This window comes from Podarcis gaigeae (assembly GCF_964106915.1).
Source record: "Podarcis gaigeae genome assembly, chromosome: 9".
Taxonomy (NCBI): Eukaryota; Metazoa; Chordata; class Lepidosauria; order Squamata; family Lacertidae; genus Podarcis; species Podarcis gaigeae.
Genome location: NC_139685.1, coordinates 53,516,233 through 53,541,771, shown reverse-complemented (window position 1 = coordinate 53,541,771; position 25,539 = coordinate 53,516,233). Strand labels below are relative to the sequence as shown.

Genomic DNA, 25,539 nt, shown 5'->3' with positions numbered 1-25,539 from the left:
GCCTGTGGTCCTCCAGGTCCGTGTTCAGTTCTGAAACTGGGAATGTAAGTGCACGGCTGGATCAGACCAAAGGGCAATCTAGTCTAGCATCCTACTTCCCACAGTGGCTAACAAAATGCCTCTAAGAAGTTCACAAGCAGGACATCTTGACAATGACCTACTCCAGCTGTTGGCCATCCTCCATGCATCACTGCTGGCTGGCATGTGATGTTTTGAGCTTTCAAACAGGAGCAATCACAAGAGCAAGCACTCATTTTCAAATGGACATAAGCAAGATCAATAAAAGCAGGACGTCCTGCTCACAACCTGTTGACCTCATTCCTATGGACATCACTCTCAGCTGCCCCTCCCCCAAGGGCTTTGGGGGTGCACAAAGGAGGCAGAAAGCACTTCCTTCAAGACCCTGACTGAGCATGTTTTGTTGTTGGGGATAGTATACTCATGTATCCCTAAATGCAGAATCGGAAACTAGTGTGCAATAGCTATGTGGCGCTCTTATAACTGTGATAGTATTATAAACCTTCTGACAGATTCACAATTCTGTCTTCCTTTCTGGAACCCTGTCAACTCGACTTTAGGGATGGAGAAGCGAATTGTGCATTAAGGAAGAAGTCAATAAGGCATAGCAGTTTCAATGTGCTAATAAAACATGTTGAGCATCTTACATTAAAAGCCTCCTTGGGTAAACAAGCCACATTTACGGTAATTAAAGAATACCTCTCCATGTTTTATTTATAATGAGTCAATAAAGTGTATGTTTGCATGGAGAATACTTTGACATGCTGCCTCTAAGCTGAAGTGACAAAAAACAATGCTAACTTTTAAAGTGGGATGTGCTTTCGATCTAGGACGCCTGGCATATGCAGCACAGCAGGTCTCTTAATGGAAGGCACTGACGTGCCTCAATTCCTTGAGTTGCTTCATGGTCTTTGAGTGAGCCTTTTAAACTGCTGGGGAATACATAGTTGTAGGCACATGCATACCATCTCAGTCTTGGAATAGTCACAAATTCAATATTGATAATGTTTGAGTCAAGTGGGAAATAGAAAGCATTAACAGTCGGTATGTGATACAAATTTTATCAGTGAATTCCCAAAAGGCATCCAAGACAGACAGGAGGAACAAAAAGAAAATAAGTCAGAATCAGCAACAGTAGGGGCAAAATCTTTCTCATTAGGAAAGTGAACAGCACTGGAAATACAAGGTGTTTCCATTGTTTATATTGGCATGAAACATTTCAAATGTAGATGTACTTAGAGAGGTTGGTAAAGTGACCTCTTCCTTCACCAACCCCTCCAAGTACACTCACATTTGAAATGTTTCATGCTGATATAAATGATGGGAAGAACTTGTATTCTCTTCCTTCTTGTAGGAAGGATATTACTTTAACCCAAGTGATGATTGCAAAGCATTTATCTATTCTGCAACAATTTATGAGATGACTGAGACACTTCTAAGGGATGGTCAGTAGTCTTAGACATCTTCATTTTCTTACAGCTTGCTCAGGTCTATCCTTAAAGGGAGTCTTTTATTGCTCATCATGTTACAGGGAAGAGCCCAGCACTTGGGGGGGGGGCGAGCGCCTTCCAGGATTAAGTGATGTGATTGTGTGAGCATGGCTCAAATTGAACTTGGCTCTTCTTCACTTAGTTTGAGCCAGCGGAAAGTGCTTCCGCTCATGCACAGCAAGGCATTTATTTTTTTTGCCCCTTACCTGCAGCTTCCCTTGTGATATTGCATAGTGCTCCAGGAACAAATTTTTAGGGGGCACAGAGACTTTGGTGGATAGAGGAGACAGTAAAAAACAGGTGCTCTCTGTTGTGCAAGCATAAGTGCTTTCTGCTAATGCACAGTCACCATTGGAGAAAACCTATTCTATTGCGTATTGTTATGGGACTGGGAGTTGGGCTGGACGGCCTCTCAGAATCCCTTCCAACTCAATGAGTTTTGATCTAAGATTTCCCTGAATAGGTTCTCTGTTGGTGTAGGTTGCCTGACACATACCTGATAAGAGTCTTGGAGTCTTATTAATAGCCCTGGTAAAATTGCCCAGTACCTTCTCTTTGTTAGGTAAATTAGCTGGTGGCTCTCTATAGCTGGCCTTAACAACAGCTGAGGAACTGACCAGGGACTGTTCTGGGAGAGATAGACATTTTAGAAAAGAGAACATGTCTGCCTTCAGCCACCTCTTTCCGCTTGCTGGAGATGATGTCAACGAGCTTTGCATGTGAAGAAATTGTATTTTAGAGAAAGGTAGATGAAGAACAGGTAGAGAGCTGAACTGGCACTGGACATATGCTCTGGATGACTTCCATAGTTGCTTTTCTTTCTGCCCAGAGATTTATTAGTTATTTGGTATGTATTTAGTATGCTGCGCCACTGAACTCCAAGCTTTCGTATCTTCAAGTCCCATTAGCTGGGACAGCTAGTTGTCAGGGATGATAGGAATCGGTTTTCCAGATGTTTCTGGACTACAACTCCCATCATCACCTTGGCTGGGGCTGGTGAGAGGATGAAGGGCAGTGTACAAATTTAAATAAGAATAAGAAAAGCAGCAGCAACTGTCCCTGGGGATCCCCAGCTCCAGAGTTGACATCACTACAGTAGCAATTACATGTCCTTGCAGAGTCTAGACAAGACGACCTGCCAGAAGTCTTGACAAGGAGACCTGCAAAAGTACAAATCCCTGGGCAGCCCATATTGCTTTCACAGCTTGGATAATAATCTTTGTTTTATTATTTGCCACTGGCTACTTTCATATATTCTCTCAGGTGGCATGTCAACCTGCTCTCTCATAAGTTGTTCTCTTCAGAACGAAACCTTTACTCGGCTGCCACATACACAAAATATCTTGCAGTGAGAGCTCATCCACAAGATAATCCCAAACTGCAGAAAATAGGCCACCCTGAATTCCCAGAGGATTTTGTCAATATGCATTCCCCCCATAGACATCAGTATGCTTTTAGAAACTTGCCTGAGGCTGCAAAATTATTTGCACATAGAGTAAGGCCAGTATAGACATGGCACCATCAATGTAGCTAAACCATTTCTGTGTAGCATTCTGCAAGGCCAGTGTTTTAAGTAAACTGTCGTTTGCAGCAGGTCATAGCAGAAAAAGGCTTCTCTACTATGTGCTAAAGATGCTTGTCATGAAGGGGTTGAATAATAGTGAGATGGTGAAGCCAGTTTAAGTTGCAATTTCAGCTGAATTTGGGGGAACCACTTGAAGCATCTGCTGTGTTAAGGTCTTTCAACTGCTTTTGTTTGATTCGGTCATTGCAAAACAGCTGAAAGTCTGTAAATTTTTGATAATAAACCTGATTTGCAATGGGGGTTGAATAATTTCGATTGCAGCTATAGGCTGCTTCTGGTACTGGAGGCAATACATTTAGATTAAACTAGATGCCATTGGCAACCATCTTCATTAATTGGTCAAATCCCTTTTTAAAGGTATCTAAGCTGATGGTCATCACTGTATCATGTGGTAGAAATGGCCATAATGTAACCTCACAGGGCTATTGTGAGGATGAAATTGGGTGAGGGAGAACCATGCACACCAGATAAAGGTAAAGGTAAAGGTACCCCTGCCCGTACGGGCCAGTCTTGACAGACTCTGGGGTTGTGCGCCCATCTCACTTAAGAGGCCAGGGGCCAGCGCTGTCCGGAGACACTTCCGGGTCACGTGGCCAGCGTGACATCGCTGCTCTGGCGAGCCAGAGCTGCACACGGAAACGCCGTTTACCTTCCCACTGGTAAGCGGTCCCTATTTATCTACTTGCACCCGGGGGTGCTTTCGAACTGCTAGGTTGGCAGGCGCTGGGACCGAGCAACGGGAGCGCACCCAGCCGTGGGGATTTGAACCGCCGACCTTTTGATCGGCAAGCCCTAGGCACTGAGGCTTTTACCCACAGCGCCACCCGCGTCCCGTACACCAGATAGAAATGTAATAAATTAAAAATAAAATAAATGCCCATACACACATTTGTGTGATCATGGTCAATACTTTTGTATCTTTATTTCTGCCGTTTTAACAGTTTTCTAAGAAAAATGTTGGAGCCTGGATCAAGGAAGCAGTACCAGACTCAAGGGGAAAACACTGAGCATTTTACTGCCCTAAAACTCTGCTTACCCTTAAAGCTGTATCTTCACGGAGAAATATAGACAGGAGGATGACATTGGGAAAGGAAAGTTTAAACATGTAAGAGGCGTGAAATAAGCAAATGAGGGCAGATAGGAAATGCAAGAAGAAGTCTGGAAGCAGGTAACGCTAATCTGCAGAATCAGTGGGCGGGTGGGCAGAATCAATTAATTACTTAGAACTGGAAAGGTGAAGTAATCCTCTTTTCATTTAATTTAAATCCCCCTTAATCCAAATCTTTTCTCCCTTGGGTAGGGCAGTGCACTTTAAAAAATAAATAAATCCCACAGTGCCTCCTCACTTAGGCGGCGGACGTATTTTGGTCACCTCAGTTCGTAGCCGTGTGAAGCGAAGGTGGAATGTGCATCACACAAATACGACTCCTGTCAAAAGTGGACAGAGAACTTGGTTTTGCACCTTTCTGTCTCTTATTCTGCTTGACAGGATAAGGAAGCCAAAGATGGCACCAGCTTTGCCTTTCCTTGCATTGGCATAAATACCTGGCAGTTATGTCTACTTCTTTTTTTAATCCTTCAACTGAGATTATCTGTTTAGGAGAATGATCCACAGTGCTTTCATATTCACACACACACACACACACACACAGAGAGAGAGAGAGAGAGAGAGAGAGAGAGAGAGAGAGAGAGACTGTATATACCATTTACTTTAGTATGTTTTAGAAATCCGCTCACCAATTCAGAAGAGCCATTCCTAACAGTGCCAGCTCTAGGCTTTGGAGGAACTTTGGGCAATAAACTCCATGGGCTTCACTGCCTCACTAGGACCACCTTCTCACTAACAATTGCACCATCTATCATCATTGCTATCACTGGCTCCCTTGCCAGGCAGCTAGCCAGCAAGGAAGTGGCCACTGGCGCCTCCTGCTTTTAAACTCTCACTAATACCATTGTTTGGACCAGAGGGAGAGGAGGTGAACAAGCAAGTTGTGATGCAGAAGGGAGAGAGCAGTTCCAGGGGACTCTTGCTGGGGCATGGACTCTCAGTAGGTACCCCAAAATGCTGACTGCTGATGCCAAACCAGATCCAGAAGATCAAAGTTCTTTAGTCAGCAAACATATATATTGGTGAACCATTTTTCCTGATGAGGAAGGGCAATTTGTTCACTGATATTTTTTAAAGGATGAATCATTCAAAACTCCAATATCATAACTAATGTTAAATTAGATTTAGAGAGGGAAATTCTCACACCGTTATTTTTTTAAAATGAAATATAATTTCAGTATTCTGTTACCAGCTACTGAGCAAAAGACAAAATTGTTTCGATGTATTTCACCTGCTTAACCTGAAACTAAATGATTCCTTCTTACCTGTGTGGTAAAACTTTCCTGAAAATCCAAGGTTGAAGGTAAAATTTGCAACCTGAGTGCGTAGTAAAGTTTGAGTCTCTAGTAAGGCCTGAAACAAATAAGAAATAGCACGCATTTAGAAAAAAAAGCCTCTTTTTTAAAACTGATGTTTCTTGGGCTATAGCATTTAGAATCCTTGCAAATATGATCATATATCAGTGAATTCCACTTCCCATTTCTAATCTAACCTAGAAACAGGTGTAAGACTTATGTTAAGGAAAACTAACATTACAGTTTAAAATTTATCATTAGATTTTATAAATTTGCGATGCAATCACCTGCATGTTTATCCAGAAGTAAATCCCACTTTAAAGGTAAAGGTACCCCTGCCCGTACGGGCCAGTCTTGCCAGACTCTGGGGTTGTGCGCCCATCTCACTCAAGAGGCCAGGGGCCAGCGCTGTCCGGAGACACTTCCGGGTCACGTGGCCAGCGTGACATCGCTGCTCTGGCGAGCCAGAGCCGCACATGGAAACGCCGTTTACCTTCCCGCTGGTAAGCGGTCCCTATTTATCTACTTGCACCCGGAGGTGCTTTCGAACTGCTAGGTTGGCAGGCGCTGGGACCGAGCAGCGGGAGCGCACCCCGCCGCAGGGATTCGAACCGCCGACCTTTTGATTGGCAAGTCCTAGGCGCTGAGGCTTTAACCCACAGCGCCACCTGCGTCCCACTTTAGTCAACTGGAATTACTCCCTAGTAAGTGTGTTTAGGATCACAGCCTAAGTTCAGTAACCACAGAAACTCCTAGTGATGTGGTGAAGACAGAACATCTGGATCTGGTTCACTGTTTGAATTGAGGTCTGTGTTTTCTCCCTCTGTGTTTCAAATTGCTTTTGCACTTGCTGTATGCACCAGAGAGGGAGCAGGGTTAACTTCTGCCAAAGCACATTAACTGATTTGTTTCCCTGTGTCTGCAACACTCCCCCTGCCAACTCCTATTCAATGAAGTGGTCATTTGTGCAAAGGGACCTTCCTCAAAATTATCTGATGGACTGGATTTAGGTTGTCAATTTGCTATTAATGTTTTAATCTTATAGTTCATGGGTTGCCAGCACGGCACCTATGGATGCAATGGTGTCCTTGATGTCTTCTCCTGAGATACACAAATCTATGAACCAACCATCCCCACCCTTACTGCCATGAGGCCATGGAGTGGTTTGGGCCAGTTACCTTTTTTCCCCATGAAACGTACATACAGCTGAAGGAGGAAGTTGGAAGGATGAGGGTCTTCCTCACTTTCTCTTTCAGTTCTATCTACTTTTCAAGGCTCAGATAAACTCTTCTGCAGTGTCCAAAGGGAAGTGGCACCCACAGCACTCACTCAAAAATCTTCATGTGCCCTAAAAATGTTGGCAACCTCTGTTTTAGGTACTCTGAGATGTAAGCAGTCACTAGATTTATTAGAGTTGGTCAGTCTGGATAGCTCAGTTGGTTAGAGCATGGTGCTGATAATGCTATAGGTCAGTGTTTCTCAAACTTGGGGCTCTGGCTATTTTTGGACTACAATTCCCATCATCCTTAGCTAGCAGGCCCAGCGGTCAGGGATGACGGGAATTGTAGTCCAAGAACAGCCAGAGACCCTAGTTTGAGAAACAGTGGTTGTGGGATTGAGCCCCATTTGGGACAACTTCATTTTCCTGCACTGCAGGCGGTTGGACTAGACCATCCTCAGATCCCTTCCAGCCCTATGGTTCTATGAATTCCACTCAATTATATTTTACATAGGTTAACCACTGTTTCTAAATTAGTTGCTTGTCAGTCTATTGAACCATAGGAGGAGCAAAATGTATACATTTAAACTGAATCAATGTAGTTAATCTTTTTTTTTTTTTTGCATGTGTTTACGGAATTTGTATTCTAAAACTGAATGTAATTAGTGGATGCGAATGCTTACATTGCCCTCTGTATAAAATAAACCACATTAAACAGCAAATATTAGCATTAAATTCTCCCTTCACTTTGCTCCCCCCCATCTATTCTAAATTAGATGTAATATGTGCTTAATACATTATTTATCTGTTCTTAAAGAAAAGTATTGGAAGTCAGTAGCCAGCATTCAGGGAAAACAATCAGATTAAAACTGGTATGATAGGAAGCATATGGCAGCAACATCCCAGAGGCATACTCAGTGCTGCTATAATATTTAGAGTTTGGGGATGTCATTACTTCTAACAGCAAGCTGGGGTGGTTTAGAAGCAAAACACGCACAGGTACCCATAAGGGAGGCATGTCTACATACTTCAGTGGAGTCCCTAGCTAAGTAAAAGTGTGCAAGTTGATAAACTAAAATAAAATAAAAAAGTTTTAACAAGCAGCCACCACCCACCGTAAGAGCCTGACAAGAATCTGCAAATATTGAGATGTTGCAATGAGTGTTAATTTTTAGAAAGAACAATAGTAGGGGAAGATGGAACTGGTTTACTCAAGCGCCTAACAAGCTGAGAAGGCATATTTCACGAGCAGGTAAATTAGGTTGGGAAGGATGTATGGTGTAAGATCAAAACACCCCAGAGATATTTCAGGAGGAAAGAAAGGGGAAAATACACTTTTTCTGTTTCCCATTCTCTACAACCCCCTTCTCCTACTGCCATAATGTTTTAAAATGCTGAGGTTCAAAGCTGGCAGCCAGCTTAAAGTAAGTGGGAATGGACTGAGAAGTATAATAAAAATTATGCTTCTCGTAGACTTCAAATATGAAATCATATTTGTTTTTAGGGACTTCTACCCCCTCCTCCACCCACCCATGAGTTTAGCCATTTCCCTCTCATTGACACTCAACATAGTTTCAGGATTTTTTTGTATTTTTTTTTAAAGAACATAGTCTTTCAAATCTGGTGAAATAAATATTGCTTCTCAAGGAAAGTATAATCAGGAATCTTTGCATTCAGAAAGGCTCACATCAGAATGCCTAGTTTAGCAGTTTGTATTCAACAAAGGAATCAAATGAAGCACTTCAGTCACTCTGAATCTTTGTGGAATTGTTGGTTTCATTATATTAATTGCTTCTCTCCTTTGTTCGTAGGAGTATGAATCTCTCCTCAGTGTCCACAGGATAAGTCTCTTTATTTATTTATATCTTGCCTCCACTCAGCAGCATTTTAGATTCATCCGTGTAATTACATTTTGTAGGTTTGAGTTGCCTTGTCTTTATTCTTCATAATTGTCACATTTATTAAGGCAGGAGTGATATTTTCCCAAAATGTCCTTGTTAATTACAACTATCTCCTTCATTTGCATAATAAACTTTTTTTGGAGGGGTGGGCGCTAGTTCTCCGGGAACATTTCATGGCTAATAGGAAGCAATTTGCTTTCCTTTATTAAGTACATTAAAACTTCATGCCCCAGACATCATTGACTGTAAACATTTGATTCTGCTCAAATTTAATGCACCAAGGCTTTTTGCTCTGCCATATTAGCTTTATTTATGTGCTGTGTTCTGGATTGTTAGCTACTAATGAGACTTCAGCTCTTATTGCTCTAAGGCCTGAAACACTAACCTCATTTTAATGAGATCATTATTTGCTGTCTTCTGAATGGAAGACAACAAATTTGCCTTTTAATTAAAGGTCAAAACACCTCTAGCTAAGGAGAGTGAAGAGGTTATCAAATCCTTAGAGAAACCAGAGGAATAGCTTTTTTCTCTCTGCCTTACTTCTGCGCCAAGAAAAGGCAAAACCAGACTGGGTCGGCAATGATTCCTCTGGCACAGAAAAACTCTAAATATAAGCTAAGTGATAACAACACTAAAATGTGGGAGCTATGGGTCCCGAGACGTTGTAAAAAACAAAAGTCAGCCAAAGTAATTAAAGAGGCTTTGCTTCTAACCCAAAAGGTCTGCCTCGATCAATACCTCTGTTGAAGCCAGATCCCTTGTTTGCATGAGGAATAGTTTATAAAGGTAGAGAAGACAGATGCCGGATTAATTGAGTAAAGCCCCCCCCCACCTAATCTCATATTTCTTATCAGAAAAGGGAAGCAAGTCTAATCAATAACCTGAGCCATTTTAGTATCACATGCATGGATGTGACTAATTGAATACTTATTTTGTCTATGTTGTAAGGATATGCAGAGAGATATGGAAATGCCATGGAGACTAGAGCTAGTCTGCACATGCCTCTCTTTCTGTGTGTGTACCTGGACAGCCAGGTTTAATGGCTCAGTTACAATTACAACCTTAAAATCTGTTCTACAATACAGCTCTCAAGAAGGGGGAAAACTGAATGATAGAGTACATTTATATTACACCTTTTTCCATCATGAAACTCAAGGCAGTGATTGGCAGCTGACTAGGCCACACATCCCACGAGATCCCATGTTATTGAGCTCAACTGAGAGGGTGCATGTGGTAGACCCAAATAAGAGGCTGGTGCCCTTGTGCTGAAAACAATGACCGCTCCCCGCTTAAAACGGGGGGCGCCCTTTGTGTGGACGCGTGCAGCCCCTAGATCTGGAGCGGCTCCATCAGCATAGGCTTGGCTTTGCCTTCCCTCAGGTGGGATACCTGGAGGTCTCCACCTACCTCAGTCAGCTGTCCAATCCCACCTGGGGGAAGCGTTGCCAAGGAGACCAGGCCAGGTAGGGGAGGGATTACCTGCCCACACAATAGAGGGAGGATCTTACCCGGGGATCCTCACTTGGCTCCAGAGCTTCTCCCAACCTACCCACCCTCAGTTAATGTCTTATTTTGCAGGTTAACTTTTCTTCACAGGTATGCGGGTGCTGCTACGTTAAGGTCGCTGTTAAAGGGCCGGAAAGGAATTTCCCTGCATTGGCAGGTTTCGCCTTTCCCGTAGCAAAACGTCACAACTTTGGCGGTATCAGGCCTTGGTCAGAATCCTTTTGTCCATCTTCCTCTTTGCGGCGGCGATACCAGGGTTCCCCGTTAAAGGGGTTTTCTGAAGGGAGGCTTTGACCGTACGCCGAAAGGTCATCATTGCTCTCCCCTGTGGCGGCGGCGTTACGGGGGCGGCTATCTCTGCTTGAACATATGTTCTCCAGAGCCGGCCCATCCCCCCACACACACACTGGATAACCCTGATGCTCCCTAGGTCCCCGACTGGGGACTGGGGAGGGAGAACGCCCAATGCCTGAGCCAAGGTCTACCCACATTTGAAATTTAATAAAGTTGTGGCCAATTTAATCCCATAGCACGTTGTCTTGAGTCGTTATTCCACATGACGGGGGGACCGCGCGGGATCTGGGGACTCCGCCTGTCCACGCAAAGGGAAGCACACTCTGGGTTCTTTCCACTCCACACTCCAGGGGACCTAGAGCCTCTGGAAGATCATGGCAAAGAGGAGAGACCAACCTGGTCCCATCTACTGGACAGTGAAAGAGCAGCTGCAGAGAGCTTGCTTCCCCTTTTCCTGACACCTTAAGAGCAACACAATTGAAATGCAGGGTATAAACTTTCTAAATCAATAACAGCAAAGAAGAATAACACATAAAGAGCCTGCTGGATCAGGCCAATGGTTGGTCTAGTCCAGCATACTCAGTTGGTTAGAACATGGTGCTGATAACGCCAAGGTTTCAGGTTCGATCCCCAAATGGGACAGCTGCATATTACTGCATTGCAGGGGGTTGGACTAGATGATCCATTCCAACTCTACAATTCTATGATTCTACGATCCTATTCTCACAGTGGTCAGCCTATGCGAACCCCAGATGCAAGGCCTGAGGACCTGGCTTGTTCACGCTTATAATTTGTGAAGCTAATCGAGAACAAGACTTTCCTTTACAGGAAGCCCTTGTCTGTGTTCTTAGATGCTTGAACACTTCCAAAAACTGAGCTTTGCATGTACTAGTTCTAATTATATTTATATTGTTTCGTGACTACGTGTCTTCTTTTGTTGAACAGATTGTCTAAATATTTTTTCTAAGATGCTACAACAGCTCTAGGGAACAGGGCGTACGCTTTAGTAGTTTGGTAGTTACTTTAATACATTTTAAAAGCCGCCCCCCCCCCGCAATATATAATTAAAATATGTGTCAGAATCCACAACTTCAGATTTTTGGACTTTCATAGTATTCTTCATGCTTTCTGAAAACTGTGGAGTGGCACAAATAAAAAGAAGTTTTATCAGCTCTTTCCCATGTTAGCTGTACTGTAGATGCATTTCCTAACATGGTCATATTTCTAAAACTGTCTTTATTCAGCAGAGAGCAGTACTTAATTGACCTCTTATTTAATATTAATAGATGATGTACAGACTGGAGGAGTAGTAAAAAATAAAATCATATTTTCTCCCAGCTCTTCACACTAGAAGTAGTAGTAGTACTGGTACCAATAAAACGCCTTGTGCTGCTCTTTTGTACCTCTAAGAATCCGAAAACTGTCTGGAATCTAATTACCCATAATTCAGGGTACCTGCCTGCAGCCATGCCTCTATAGGTTACCAATTTCTGCTGAGCGAGATGAATGGTGTAGCGTGGAAACAAATACACCAATTACTCATGAGTTATTGACCATCGGTATTGCTACTACTGCAGCACCCTATTTAGTTGTTTGCATAAAGCTGCTGATAATATATTAAAAATGAATGACCAAGAGAAAAAGTTTGCCACTTTTCTAGGAAAACAAGTGAAGATATATGAGGTAGGAGCCTTTCCTAATTAAGAATTGTAGATTAACTGTTAAGACACCCAGAGTTAAATATTACTTATGGAGGCTGGGAAGAATAAACTACCTTTTGGGGCGCAAACTCCTACGGGTAACTCAAAATACGCTTTCATCATTCTTTCATCCAGTATGGTCAATATAAACAGTGATGCAATGATATTCTAAATCTGGCATAGAGTATTGTCTGGCCCTTCCCACTGATCCCAGTAATATTCCTTCATTTTCAGTAACAGGAGCATTTCTTAACCAGGGTCATTCATAACCCAGAGTCTCTGGGTTAGTAAAAGAGAATCAGGATGACTAAAGATTGGAATTCTGGGACACAGCAAAACTGCTGGTTCATCCAGAAATACATAACCATCTATTTCACATGGCTGAAATGAATGGAAGAAAAGGCCTGAGACTCTAGCGCACTATTTTCTTCCTACTTGAGTCTTGGCATCTCTTATTGGCGGTAATAGCAGTTACTACAGTGTATCTGGAAGGATATACTGCTAGGTCTCAAATCTTGCTGCTCAATCATGTCAATGGCATTGCAGTGTCCTCGAGAAGTAGTGAAACACTTTCGATTGTGCGGTTAGAAGTCTCACAACCCATCCATTATCAAAACCCTTTTATACAGGGTTGGATAACTTCACTTTGGAGAGATGACAACAGAAATCCACACTAGGAAGCTGAAGGTAGGTAAAAATAAGCCTTGTAATGCGGTGCTGGGGATTTAATAGCTATAGCTAGTTGTATCAATGGTGACATAGCCTAGTAAGCTTATCTTAATTGAGCCTTCATCAAACCATGAAAAGAAAACCTTGAAATCAGTTATACCCTTCAGCAGAAAAAAATTGAAATGTTAATATTAAAATAATAATAACTTTTCAAGGAGAGAAATAAAAGCATCAGTGAAAGGAAAGAGGTACAATTAAAACCCAGCATTTAATGGCCAGAATACAAGCTCTGAATGTCATGCCTTGTGTGGATACTTCTCTTTGCATCCTGCCTTTCCTGTGGACACAATGCATTAGATAATGACTATTGTGGGTTCTAGAGTTCTTTATGCCTAATGCTCACTGGGCCATTTTAACTAAGCCCTTTGGAGCCATCTCAATAAAATTATATTTTACTGTATGCTTGGCACATGGTTTGTAAAGCATTTTGAGAAGATGCGTCCTTGAAAAGTGGCATGCAAATTTATTAAGGGAAAATAAAATTTAATATTATGCCCAATTGTATAAACCCCACTATCTTAGCAGCCCCTACCTCCTTTCTTTTAGTGCTGGATAGCACCATGATGAATGGAGAGCTGGACCGGCAGGAGGAACTGGTCTAAGATAGGGATTCCCCAACTGGACATTAATATACAGTGGTACCTCAGGTTAAGTACTTAATTTGTTCCAGAGGTCCATTCTTAACCTGAAACTGTTCTTAACCTGAAGCACCACTTTAGCTAATGGGGCTTCCTGCTGCCGCCGTGCCGCCGTAGCACGATTTCTGTTCTCATCCTGAAGCAAAGTTCTTAACCTGAAGCGTATGTAACCTGAGGTACCACTATATTTGGGGTGAATAATAAAATAAAATAAAATATATTTACTGTTTTATACATGTTACTTTTTTGAGGTGCTGTAGAACATTGAATTCCCCTCTTTGCATCCTGAAGGAGAGAGTAAGAATGTGTTAGAATCCCAAAGAAAAGCCAGGTGAAAATGTTCTCTCAAAACATTTCTAGTTGGAGAAACTGCACCCAGTTTCTTCAGGGAGAGAAGAAATTATCCAATAAGTTTTCAGAGGGGTGGACCCTCACCATTAGCAGTGGTAGAATAATAACTCCCTTCTTTTTCCCCTAAGGGCCAAGTAGTAACAGCAACTGGCTTGAATGCCATTTTGAATCCTCCATAACTTAAAGTCTTTCCGGGGGAAGGACAGCAGGAGGATAGCTGCCACAAAAAGCATGGTGGAGAAGTTTTGGAGAACATTCAGCAAAGTAACCTTCCTTTTTAAGCAGGGACGGAGGTAAAAGAAGGAAAACGTCACAATTTTTCTCAGAAATTCATCATCTAGGAAATTTTGGCTCAGCTATACCCTTTACCCCAGAAAGCACGGTGGGAACCCCCTGGGCAAATGCGGACCCAGACTGCAGTACTAATTGGGCTGCCCTGCAGCTGCAAATATGATACTTGCCAATTGTTTTGAGAGCCGACTGAGCAAATATGTGTATCTTTTTAATTGAAATAATTATAACTACGGAACCAGTTTTATTCCAGAAAACAACAGCAGCAGCATTGTGCTCCAGGAATCAAAAGCTGGGGAAACACTGATTTAAATCATTATGAAATATTCATTATTTATAATTAAAACGTTATTTTGGGAGGAATTACAACCACTTGTGGGCTAAATATAAATGAGTTTGTCAGAGGGGGGGGAATCATTTTCTAACAATACACAACCCACTGCTTTTCCTAGTTTGCCATCTGCTTAGTTTTCCACATCTGAAAATAAATCAAAATGATGAAAATGAGTTAATGTTTTATACATCTAACTTTTGAAAGCTAAAAAGAAAGTAAGAAAATTCTTCGGGCCATTTACTGGGCCCGCTAGACTTGTTTTCAGTTCCACTAAAATATAATCGGACCTTTCCTCTCAATTCTTTATTATTCCTGTAAATTATTTATTTGGGTAACCTTGGTTTGTTTGTTTTTAATCCCTTCACCCTCCGTTGCATTTATCTTAAACATTTATCTTAAACTCAGTAAACTTAATTCTATGCTCAAAATTTACTGCTTATGAACCAGCCACAGTGGGAGGTACATGGCCTGTAGTGATATATGTGTTTTTAGCACCTCATTTCTATTGCACTATGTGTTATGAGAGAGAGAGAGGAAGTGACTAGAAGAGTGAAGACCTCTTCAAATCTTCAATTTTCCTGCAGTTGTCATGAGAGGTTGTGTTTCCTGTGGACTAGATTCACCCAACAGGATTCTCAAAACCTTTAAGTAATAGACTCTAGGCCTGTTCTTTCCACCACTGTTAAGTCCAAGGTACAAATTAAACAAATATAGGAGGTCTTTCTTTCCTTTGTCCTTTGCCAGATAGTTACAATGTTGCAAAATTACAGGGTAGTATCCAACAAAGTCACTGTTCGTGCAAGGACTTCCACATGCACCATGACACTTCCTCTTCCTCTGCCAACATGTCCCCTAAATCTGTTCTGGCGTTTCACTCCAACCCTCTGAAGCAGATTCAGGGTGTGTTGGGTGGGAATGTAATGAGTATATCATATTCATTAGAGATTTATGGTATGAATGGAGGAATGAATGTAGGCCTGTTTTTAGGCTGAAGAACACCACTCTAAAATGGAGTCTTATTAAGACTTGTGGGACTGATAAGGTTGGCAAGCAAAGTGAGGAAGATGTGCTGAGCTCATGAGACTTGATGTACAAACAGGCCTATAACAAATGGCGGGTGTTGATCAAGATTGACTAATGAAAATGTGAGGAACTACGTGATAAACAACTTAGATGAGGAACCAATGGTGGTGACTCACCAGAGCTGGAATGTCTGGTTGAAAGTATATAAAGTAGAAAAGTGTGTCAGATTCCCAGTGCTGCAACCTGTCCTCTTGCCATAGCCTGAACAGCTATTGGTGTAGAATTGGTGAGTATGATTGAATGTGTGTGTGTGTGTGTGTGTGTGTGTGTGTGTGTTAGGGACTGTGATTTTGATGTGTACAATAAAAGTGTTTTACTGAGTTGCAGCTCTCTGGGTCTACTTGTGTTTCTTTCTCCTAAAGAACCCCCTAAAAACAGATCCAAAAAGAACCATTAATTTGTAACAGGAGAGGGAGAGACAAAGAATTCCCATTACACAGACAGAAGTCATTGCGCTAATGAGATTCCTTTGTTGGATACAACCCACTGACTGTGAAGAATGCATCACATTTTCACAATAATAATGTCCAATTTTGAACAGCTTCCTTAAAAAAAAAAAGCAAAATGAATTATTTACATAACTGCCAAACATCTTCTCGGAACAGAGTTGGCTTTAGGACTTTGTGAGGTGAAGCAGACCAGAGTTTTCTACCCATATAGATCATATTAACACCACATTCTAAGTACCAGGTTGTATCAAGATGGCGTATGCTACTTTCAGTAGAGGGCAATGCAAAGCCTAAAATAAAATGACAGCAAACATCCTGTGGTGTTGTTGCCTGAGAGGTTTCTCCAACTTCTTCATGCCTTCTTATGGGGCTTGCTTTCATTCCAAGGGCCCCAATGGTGAATCCATGTTCCAGGGCCTCTGAAAATGATCATGCTACTGAAATCTTTTGTTCACCTAACCTCAACAACCACAACCACTAAACACTAGATGGGATCAACATGCAGCTGTATGCACAAAACACATAAAGGTGATCAGGACAAATCAGTGTTGCTAAAGGAGACTCCATGTCCTGCAGTACTAGCCTTCCTGAAAATCCTAAATTCTTTTTGCACGTCTTTTAAAAGCTCTGCCCCATCACTGTTTCCATAATACGTTCATCCCATGCTAAGAAGTCCTCTGAGAACAGAACAGACATCTAGTTTGCAATTTAGGAACCTTCCTCATCCCCAGCAGTGACCTACTGCCACCACTCCTCTTTCTGCTATGTTAGAGAGGGAAAATCTTGCACATACAGCGATGTAAGCACAGGCTACTGCTGTGCATTAATGTTTCCTCTATCAAGAACACAGGACTGAAGAATAACTATGTGGCTTAGTGGTCAGAGTGTTCAATTAGATCTTGGAGTTCAGATCGGGAGTTCAGGTCTCCATTTTAGCCATAAAACTTGCCTGGCGGCATTGTGGCAATTTCAGCACAACCTGTCCCACAGTATTACTGTGAGAACAGTCTCTCTCTCTCTCTCTCTCTCTCTCTCTCTCTCTCTGTGTGTGTGGGGGGGGGGGGCAAACACTATGCACAACACCTCAGGATGGAATGGCAGGTTATAAGTGTAATACAAGACAAAAGCATAAAGATGGAGGCCAAATTCAAACCACATATAGGGAAGTTGCTCAAATAAGAGAGGAGAAAAAAAGAGATGCGAAAGTAAGACATCAACATGGGATATTACTTTGATCCTAGATGAATTACTAAAGGCAGGCTATTTTAAAAAAAAAATGAAGCTGCTTTCACTGTAATTTTTCCCACAGCAAATGTGCCCTCAGCTAATTACATAAATAAAGCATTGGTATAGCCTGAGCAGATAATAATATTGATTTTTTTTTATTTTAAAAAGCCCAGGTTTTTTTATTTTAAAAAAAATCAGTACCACAGTCTATTGTTACAGCCTATTCACAATCTATTGAATCACATCTAGAGTTTTGTTTTGTTTTTAATGTGAGACACAGTGATACTGCAAATAAATCCCAGTTGTTTGATGCAAGGTAAAAAAAAGAAAAGGTACCCAGATAAATGGCAGAAATTGCAATCTGTCTCCAAGGAGTTGCTAAACCGCAGAATATTCTTTTTCCTATGACTAGGCTAAGTGCTTTTCACCCCTTACACATTCTTTTTCAGTGAAGGATGCATTTTCCAGACTTATTTCCTTACTGTGGCATAATACATGATGAAGTCTAATGTAACCGGCAAGAGCTGTAAGTGGCATCAGAAAAATCCCTGAATCAGCCAAAAGACTTTCCATAACTACCAAAGCTTTGGGCCACTTAGATAGTTTTAAGTGATACACTCAGCAGTTTCTAAATACAGAGACAAGGGCAGAAACTCTCTAAAAGGACAAAATGGAGGCACTCCCATCAAAATAAGGTTTGAATGGATAAACTTGAAATTGCCACATGTGTTTAGTAGAATCTCTGGGACAATATCAACCTTGCTAAGATCATCAAGCATTGCTTGATTTGATTATGCTCTGCAAGCTGCAATCCTGCACCCACTTACCCGAGAGTAATATCTGCTGAACACAATGGAACTTATTTCTGAGAAGACATATACCATTGCATTGCAAGCCAAAGTATAAGTACCTGAGAGAATAATATGCAATGACCATGATGAGACATTGCTAGCACTGCACTGTGAATGAGCTATGGCCATTTACTGCATTTCTATTTTTACACAAGACATGAAAAGAGACTATCATGCCCATTTTACTGGTATTAAACTGAGTCATATGCTGCAAGTCTATGCATGGTCATTTGGGAGCAAGGGCCAAGTATGTGACAATGCATGACCCAATCTTGAATGTGCTCCTGTTCTACTTTCTGCAGAAAATCACCAGCTGCCTGATGCTATTTGTGAGCTTGTATTGCATCAGGGACCAATGGCTGATCCAAGAGCAAAACTAAACACGATGTTACAAATGTACTTTAGGATTGTAACAATCTAATTAAACCTGCAAATAGCCATTGGAGAGACCAGTTAGGATTGGGGTTCCTGCAGAGGAGAAAGGGGAATTAATAATGCTTTCCCCTTTGCTGCGGTTTCTATGAAAATTGCTACCACCCCCTACAGCACCTGACATGAACTCTCATTGGCATCAATAGATGCCATGCCAAATTGGGAAGAGGCCTCATGGCCATCTGCCAACACAGGGAGGCCTGGCAGGTCCCTCCCCCGATGCGAGGAGGTCTGGTGGGGCCCAGCCCCTCAAGATTGGGAGGCTCAGCCCCATACCTGCATACTTGTGGGAGCTGAGTTGTCCTTAGCCCCATAAAGTTGGTGCCTATGTCTCCTTTTCTCTCCCATCCAGACAACAAAGAGGCATTATCAGAGTTCAAGCACACAATCAGGCCAGGCAAAAACATTCAAGGTATCCAGCAGGACCAGTGAGGTGTGCATGTGGAAACAAAAGCCAGAATGCATGGAAACGCCATGTACCTTCCCGCCAGAGTGGTACCTACTTGTGCTGGTGTGCTTTCAAACTGCTAGGTTGGCAGAAGCTGCGACAGAGCAATGGGAACTCACTCCATTGTGCAGATTCGAACTGACCTTTCGTTCGGCAAGCCCAAGAGGCTCCGTGGTTTAGACCACAGTGCCACCCACCGATCAGAAGGTTGGCAGTTTGATTCCCCATGACAGGGTGAGCTCCCGTTGCTCGGTCCCTGCTCCTGCCAACCTAGCAGTTCAAAAGCACAAAGTGCATGTAGATAAATATGTACGGCTCCAGCGGGAAGGTTAACAGTGTTTCTGTGTGCTGCTCTGGTTCGCCAAAAGCAGTTTAGTCATGCTGGCCATATGACCCGGAAACTGTACGCCACTCCCTCAGCCAATAAAGCGAGATGAGTGCCACAACCCCAGAGTCGGTCACGACTGGACCTAATGGTCAGGGGTCCCTTTACCTTTACTAAAGCAAGGAAAGGAAGGAAATGACCTGATGCCTGCAAATATAGTTTTGCAGACCAGGGGATATACATGTCCAGTTAGATCCTGCGTTGCACTTCTCTTTTAATCTAGGAAGATCAGGATGGGCTCTCCTGGTGTTGTTGGTTTGCTTATTCAATTTGCATCCCATATTTCATTCCCAAGGGGCCCATGTTTTTGGATGACAACTCCCATCGTCCCTGACCACTAGGGAGCTGGAGTCCAACAACTTCTGGACTACAGGTTCTCCATGCCTGTATGCATGTCTATATTAAGGGAGTCAGGCTGCCATTGGATAGGTCAGGGGTGAGGAACCTCTGGGCCAGGGGCTGATATCACCCCTTTAACCCTGGTTTATGGGAATGGGTTAGAACCTCAGAAATAGTGAGCTTACATACAGCTGTTTGTCGTTAAGACTTCAAGGACAGTGTCACAAGGTAATCGTGTGGAAGAGGTGAACGCCCATGGTCTAAGTTCCCATAAAACTTGGATTGTGGGAGCTGTTGGCAGCCAGCCAGCCAAACCAAGGTCAGCATCTATTTGGGCTTTTGACAGCATCTTGTTCCATTGCTCAGCCTAATGATATTTAACTGTAAGTGTTTATGTTAATTAGCTGGATAAGTTAGGGTTTGTTTTCTTACCTTCTGAGCTATTGTAATTATTTGGAGTTTTTCTCTCTCTTGTAGAGTTTTGTTTTAGTAAAGTCTGTGTATGATTTTATGAAATTTGGTCTGGTCTGAGTTCCTGAACCCTTTAATTTTGACCATGCTTTTTATTAGAAACATGCTTCTGCACCACATAAAGATATCATGGTGGGTTTCATTAGTCCCAGGATTTACATGCTTCCCCTTCTTTGTGTACCCAAGCTACTTCTCAGCTTTCAGGAGAAACCTCTGCCAACTGTTAATGGATATCCAATCTACAGTGGCCTCCCAGAATTATTTACGGCACCTCTGGGTTGCTTTTATTTCCGGATAATGTAGTAGCAGCATGTTTCCAGTTACAGCAGAAATAATGATGAAAACAAAAGGGAAACCTTATTCCCTCCCCTAATAACAAATACAGTGAAATTACACTTTACTACACTACAGTGGTGCATTTATAGCGCTCTTGGATCTCAGGATGAATCGCGCAGCAAACACATGGCAAGCATCTGTAATATTCCAGAACTCACACTATGGTTGGATTACTATTTTTACAAAAGGGGTTGGGGAGAGAGAATAGGAGTTAAATTTATCATCAATCTGATACTGCACAACCTAGTTAATTTGCAGTGATATTGGAAGAGACTCCCTGGGAGAGCAAAATCAGTGGGAGAGATATGGGGCTGGGTGAAGTTAACAGGGAAGGTAATGTGTTACAGATATATTTTATTCTCGCTTAAATATTTTCAGTGTGGCATTCTAAATGTTTTGTAAAAGTGGTATGAATTTCTATTGCATTCATAAATCCAGAATGTTAAAATAGACACAGGCATTTAGGTTATAGCCAAAGACATTATAAAGAAAGCATATTAGTACCAATTTGACTCACTGATGAATGGTTTTTAGTGGAGTTATATAATGCCATCAAAATACAACTTTTTAATTCTGTGGTTGGTAGATTATGTTGTGTAGGAGCAATGGAGGTTGGGGTGCTTGATGGGGTAGTAAATGCCATATCTTTGCAAAATTTTGCTTAGAGTTGCAGCTAATCACAGCCTCAGTTTTGGAAAGGATTTTTGTGAGAGTTGAGTAACCAGATTTCAAATCTGATAAGTGCTACAACAGTGCGTACTGTGGCATAGTTGTTTAGCATATGAGCTGTTTGTTGGAAGTTCCCAACTTGGGCCCCATCTGCATTATAGATGAAGTTGTATCATATCATTTCAAACAGCGATTGCTTCCACTAAAGAATCCTAAGAAATGTAGTTTGTTAATGATATTGGGAACTGTTAAAGGTAAAGGGACCCCTGACCATTAGGTCCAGTCGTGACCGACTCTGGGGTTGCTGCACTCATCTCGCTTTATTGGCCAAGGGAGCCGGCGTACATGTGGCCAGCATGACTAAGCCGCTTCTGGCGAACCAGAGCAGCGCACGGAAATGCCGTTTACCTTCCCGCTGGAGCGGTACCTATTTATCTACTTGCACTTTGACGTGCTTTCGAACTGCTAGGTTGGCAGGAGCAGGGACCTAGCAACAGAAGCTCACCCCATCTCGGGGATTCGAACTGCTGATCTTCTGATCGGCAAGTCCTAGGCTCTGTGGTTTAACCCACAGTGCCACCCGCATCTCTGTTACGAGATCCCTATTCTCCTTTCAGAGCTACAGTTCCCAGAGCGGTTTACCAATCAGTGCCTCCTCCCAGGGAACTCAGAGAATTGCAATTCTGCCACTGAAATTAATGGACCTAACTTAGCCATTTTCATTCATTCCAGTGGTTCTACCCTGAGTGAAACTTAGTAGACTACCAGACTGTGTGTTTTCTCTCAAAATATGCACAGTCAAAGCTCTGTTGTTGAATGTAATCCATTCCAGAAGTCCGTTCAGCTTCCGAAATGTTCGACAACTGAGGTGAGGCTTCTGATTGGTTGCAGGAGCTTCCTGCACGCAAGCAGAAGCCACGTCAGATGTTTGGTTTCCGAAAAACGTTTGAAAACTGGAACACTTACCTCTGGGTTTTCAGCTTTCGGGAGCCAAAACATTCCAAAATGGAGGTGTTTGGGAAGTGAAGTTTGACTGTATTTAAATGTATACATAACTGAGATGTGTTTTTTGAGATGCTGAAACTGCATCCCAGCATTTAGGGAAGTGTAAAAACCTAATGGATATGAATGAAAGATCAAATTCAACACTTATACTGGTTGCAGCTCAACCTATGTCTGACTCCTGAAATTCTGAACATTGCTAGTCCCCCTATCTGAACACAGGTTGGACTATTGGCAAGAGCAGAACCCAAATATGATGTTCCAGAGGAAAACTCAAACAATATTTTTCAGGAGGGAAAAATTGTCATGTGATTCCATCCTAGTTTTGTCTTTGAGAATAATTTTTCATAGATGAAGCTGAAAACCCTTCACGTGAATCTTATTTTGCACAAAGTGTATGGTGCTGAGGCAAACATACAGTAAGTTTCCTCTTGACATAGAAAGAACTGAAGTGAATCTCATTTTCTTTGAGCTGTTCCCAACTGCAAGTGCTGAAGAATTGTTATCATGTCATGCCAAACTGCTAAGTGATAAATTCTGGAATACATAACCCAGAGAATTTATATCTATTCAATATGACACTGTAGGAAAAAACAACAACAACCTCAAAGTAGGGGGAAATGTTATTTCAACAGAAATTCTAGAATGTTCTGGTGGATGATATGGATATTAATGTTATGCTTGAATAGTGTATACACTAATTATGCTTCTCATTCTTGGGGATGTTGAAAGAATTTTTTTTTTAAAAAACAGGCATTTCTTTCATTGGCTTATCCCCTCAAAAGTATTCCTTGACTAGTATTACTCATTTTTGAAGTATATTTTTATACTATTTTGCTGTCTCTCCTAACATTCTACAGTCAAAAGAGTCCTTCATCTTTCTCCACAGAGAGGAGGGGGAAATCTGAGTGAGTATGCTACCAATGCCTGAATGAAATCTAAACAAAAAAAATTCCTTCCAGTAGCACCTTAAAGACCAACTAAGTTAGTTCTTGGTATGAGCTTTCGTGTGCATGCACACTTCTTCAGATACACTGACTATGGCAGACCAACACGGCTACCTGTGAATGAAATCTGTTACTTATGACATCATAAAGACCAGCTGAGATCTCAAGTTCTTGCAGACATGTTTTGCTGTATGAGGGTATTTTCAGAAGAAAAGTTTGGTGTGTGAAAATCAAATAAAAAAGTCACTTCTTTCAGAACATAAAGATTAATGTGAGAACTTAGCATTATTGAAACTGCCAAGCTTAATATTTGCACGTTGTTCCCATCACAATGAAAGAGGCATATGTGTATCTTCTTTTTCAATATACTCAGCATTTTTGACTCTCCTTCAACTCATTGTCCCCCACTTTGAGGTCCATCACTGTTTGTGTCTCTCTTGCTCAAAAAGCAAGGGAGGATTCCACACAATTCCACATCACTTCACAGGTTGAAAGCATGTGTGAGATAGTCATGGAGTCCCTGCAGCTTCCCCCACCCTTTGACCTGCTCCCCACAACTGATGGACATGCCTGCAGAAAGCTCCAAGTTTGGCAGCTATGTGTAGACACACTGGGTTTCTCCACTGTAGAGGAAATCTGGGTCAATCAGGATTCCCCTTTATATAGAATAGTGCTCTTCTAGAGGTTGTTGAATTACAGAATAGTGCTCTTCTAGAGGTTGTTGAATTACAACTCCCACAACACCCAGTCAGCTTAGAGAATGGTAAGAAACAAAGGGAGTTGTAATCCAGAAATATCTCGAGACCAAAGGTTGAAAAACATTGATGTAGGGGAACTCTCCGTATGTTTGGTAGGTACTTAAGCCCCTTTGCATAGTTTTTGAATTGTGAAGCCATTGGGGCAGGGTGTGGAATTGGCCCATACTTCTAGTTTATGGAGCTAGCCAGCAGTGAGACGCCTACACACATAGTTTCAATGCAGAAGGAGATCACATGAAACCTTATCATATATGCTAAATAGTGTCCCAAATAATTTTCTATTCTTTTCAAGCATGCCTCATGAGGTGGGAAAAGAGCAGAGAAGTGGTGAGGAAGAGAAGGGTACTTAAACATTTACAGCCTGCCCCACCCCACCCCATCCAGTTCAAAGCACACATTTGTCCTAATATTAGCCTTAAAGATTTAATTTGTCCTTAAGAGGCCTCCATCACAAAATAATCCACTCACCAGACCTTATTAGATTTAAGACAGGTTTCCTGTGGTTCCTGAGTCCAAAGCACACATACCACAAACTGGTTGAAGGTGTGTTAAAATTTATATAGTGGTTACGTTAGCTTTCTATATAACATAGTTTCCCATAGTAAAAAGGCTCTCTCACTATACCCGGACAGATCAATTGCTAAGACACAATAATTCAAATGTTTGCTACGGTGGTACTGGAATTGCATCTGCACAAAGGACATGCAGATAACAGAGCTATTAAATCCATGAATAAGATATAAGGCCAACAAACAGGAAGCGAAGGCTAAGCTAAAACTGATATTGGCGTCAAGCTACTGAATCGAGAATGGCACGGCAATAAAAAAAAGAGCAGGAATTTAATCTGCCGGCTGCATGTGTTGCTAGCAGCCTGTGTAGGGCAATAAATAAATGGATCGGGTTGATGCATAATACATTGATGGAAAGGGAAATAAACAAATTAAAAAATTCTCCTGGTGGTAGAAAACTGAAAACATTTTGAGAAGACTCCGAAAGATGCAGGAAATGAAAGCATAAGCGTACTAGCCGCTTCACCACATTCTTCCCATGGCAGGGAACTTGTGGTCCTTTAAGATGTGAAATAGAGCTCTGTTTTAAGAGGCAGAGGTTGGGAGCCAAAAGCTGATTTAGGCCAGCCCCAGTGCTTGTGCAAACTGAATGGGATCACTGACCTACCCCACCTTTTTATTTGAGCAGATCCCTGTGCCACATCATACTGCTTCAGCTTCAAAAATCAGCTTGCCGTGCAGGATAGAAAGCTGCTGGTGTTCAAGAGACATGCAAGAGCAAAGCACCTTAACAGCTGTGCTTGTTTGACTCCTGAACTGGGAGTTAAAGGAAGATTGGCTCTAGAAGTTTTACTGTTCAAGTTACATAGCCTTTCTTCAATTAGCCATTGCCCAGAGCAAGCAGTGCTTGCAGGAGTCAACGTAGGGGGTACTTTGTGTTTTGTACAGGGGCATCTGTGATTTTATACTTTTAACATCTCTACTTTTTAGACGTTTTGAAATGTTTAAATTATTTTATTTTTAATCATTTTGTTCTGTCACCTCCATTTTTAACCTCTCTGTGCTTCTTTGGGGGGAAAGGGTAGCACAGAAATACAAATAAATGAATATGTAAGCCACTTTGGATTGTCTTGGGCAAGATAAAGTGACTAACAAATTTAATAAACACACACAG

At 41.9% G+C, this 25,539-nt stretch overlaps 1 protein-coding gene across 3 annotated transcripts in view; it reads right to left on the bottom strand.

Moving 5' to 3' along the window:
* Window positions 1-25,539, bottom strand: part of NDST4 (N-deacetylase and N-sulfotransferase 4) — a 135,609-nt gene that overhangs the window by 72,343 nt on the left and 37,727 nt on the right. For all 3 annotated transcript variants that reach the window (XR_014568343.1, XR_014568344.1, XM_083756451.1), the window contains one exon: window positions 5,467-5,554. Coding sequence is in view for 1 of the 3 variants with exons in the window: in XM_083756451.1 (XP_083612577.1) it covers window positions 5,467-5,554 (88 nt within the window). In the remaining 2 variants the exon portion in view is untranslated. The remainder of the gene's footprint in view (window positions 1-5,466; window positions 5,555-25,539) is intronic.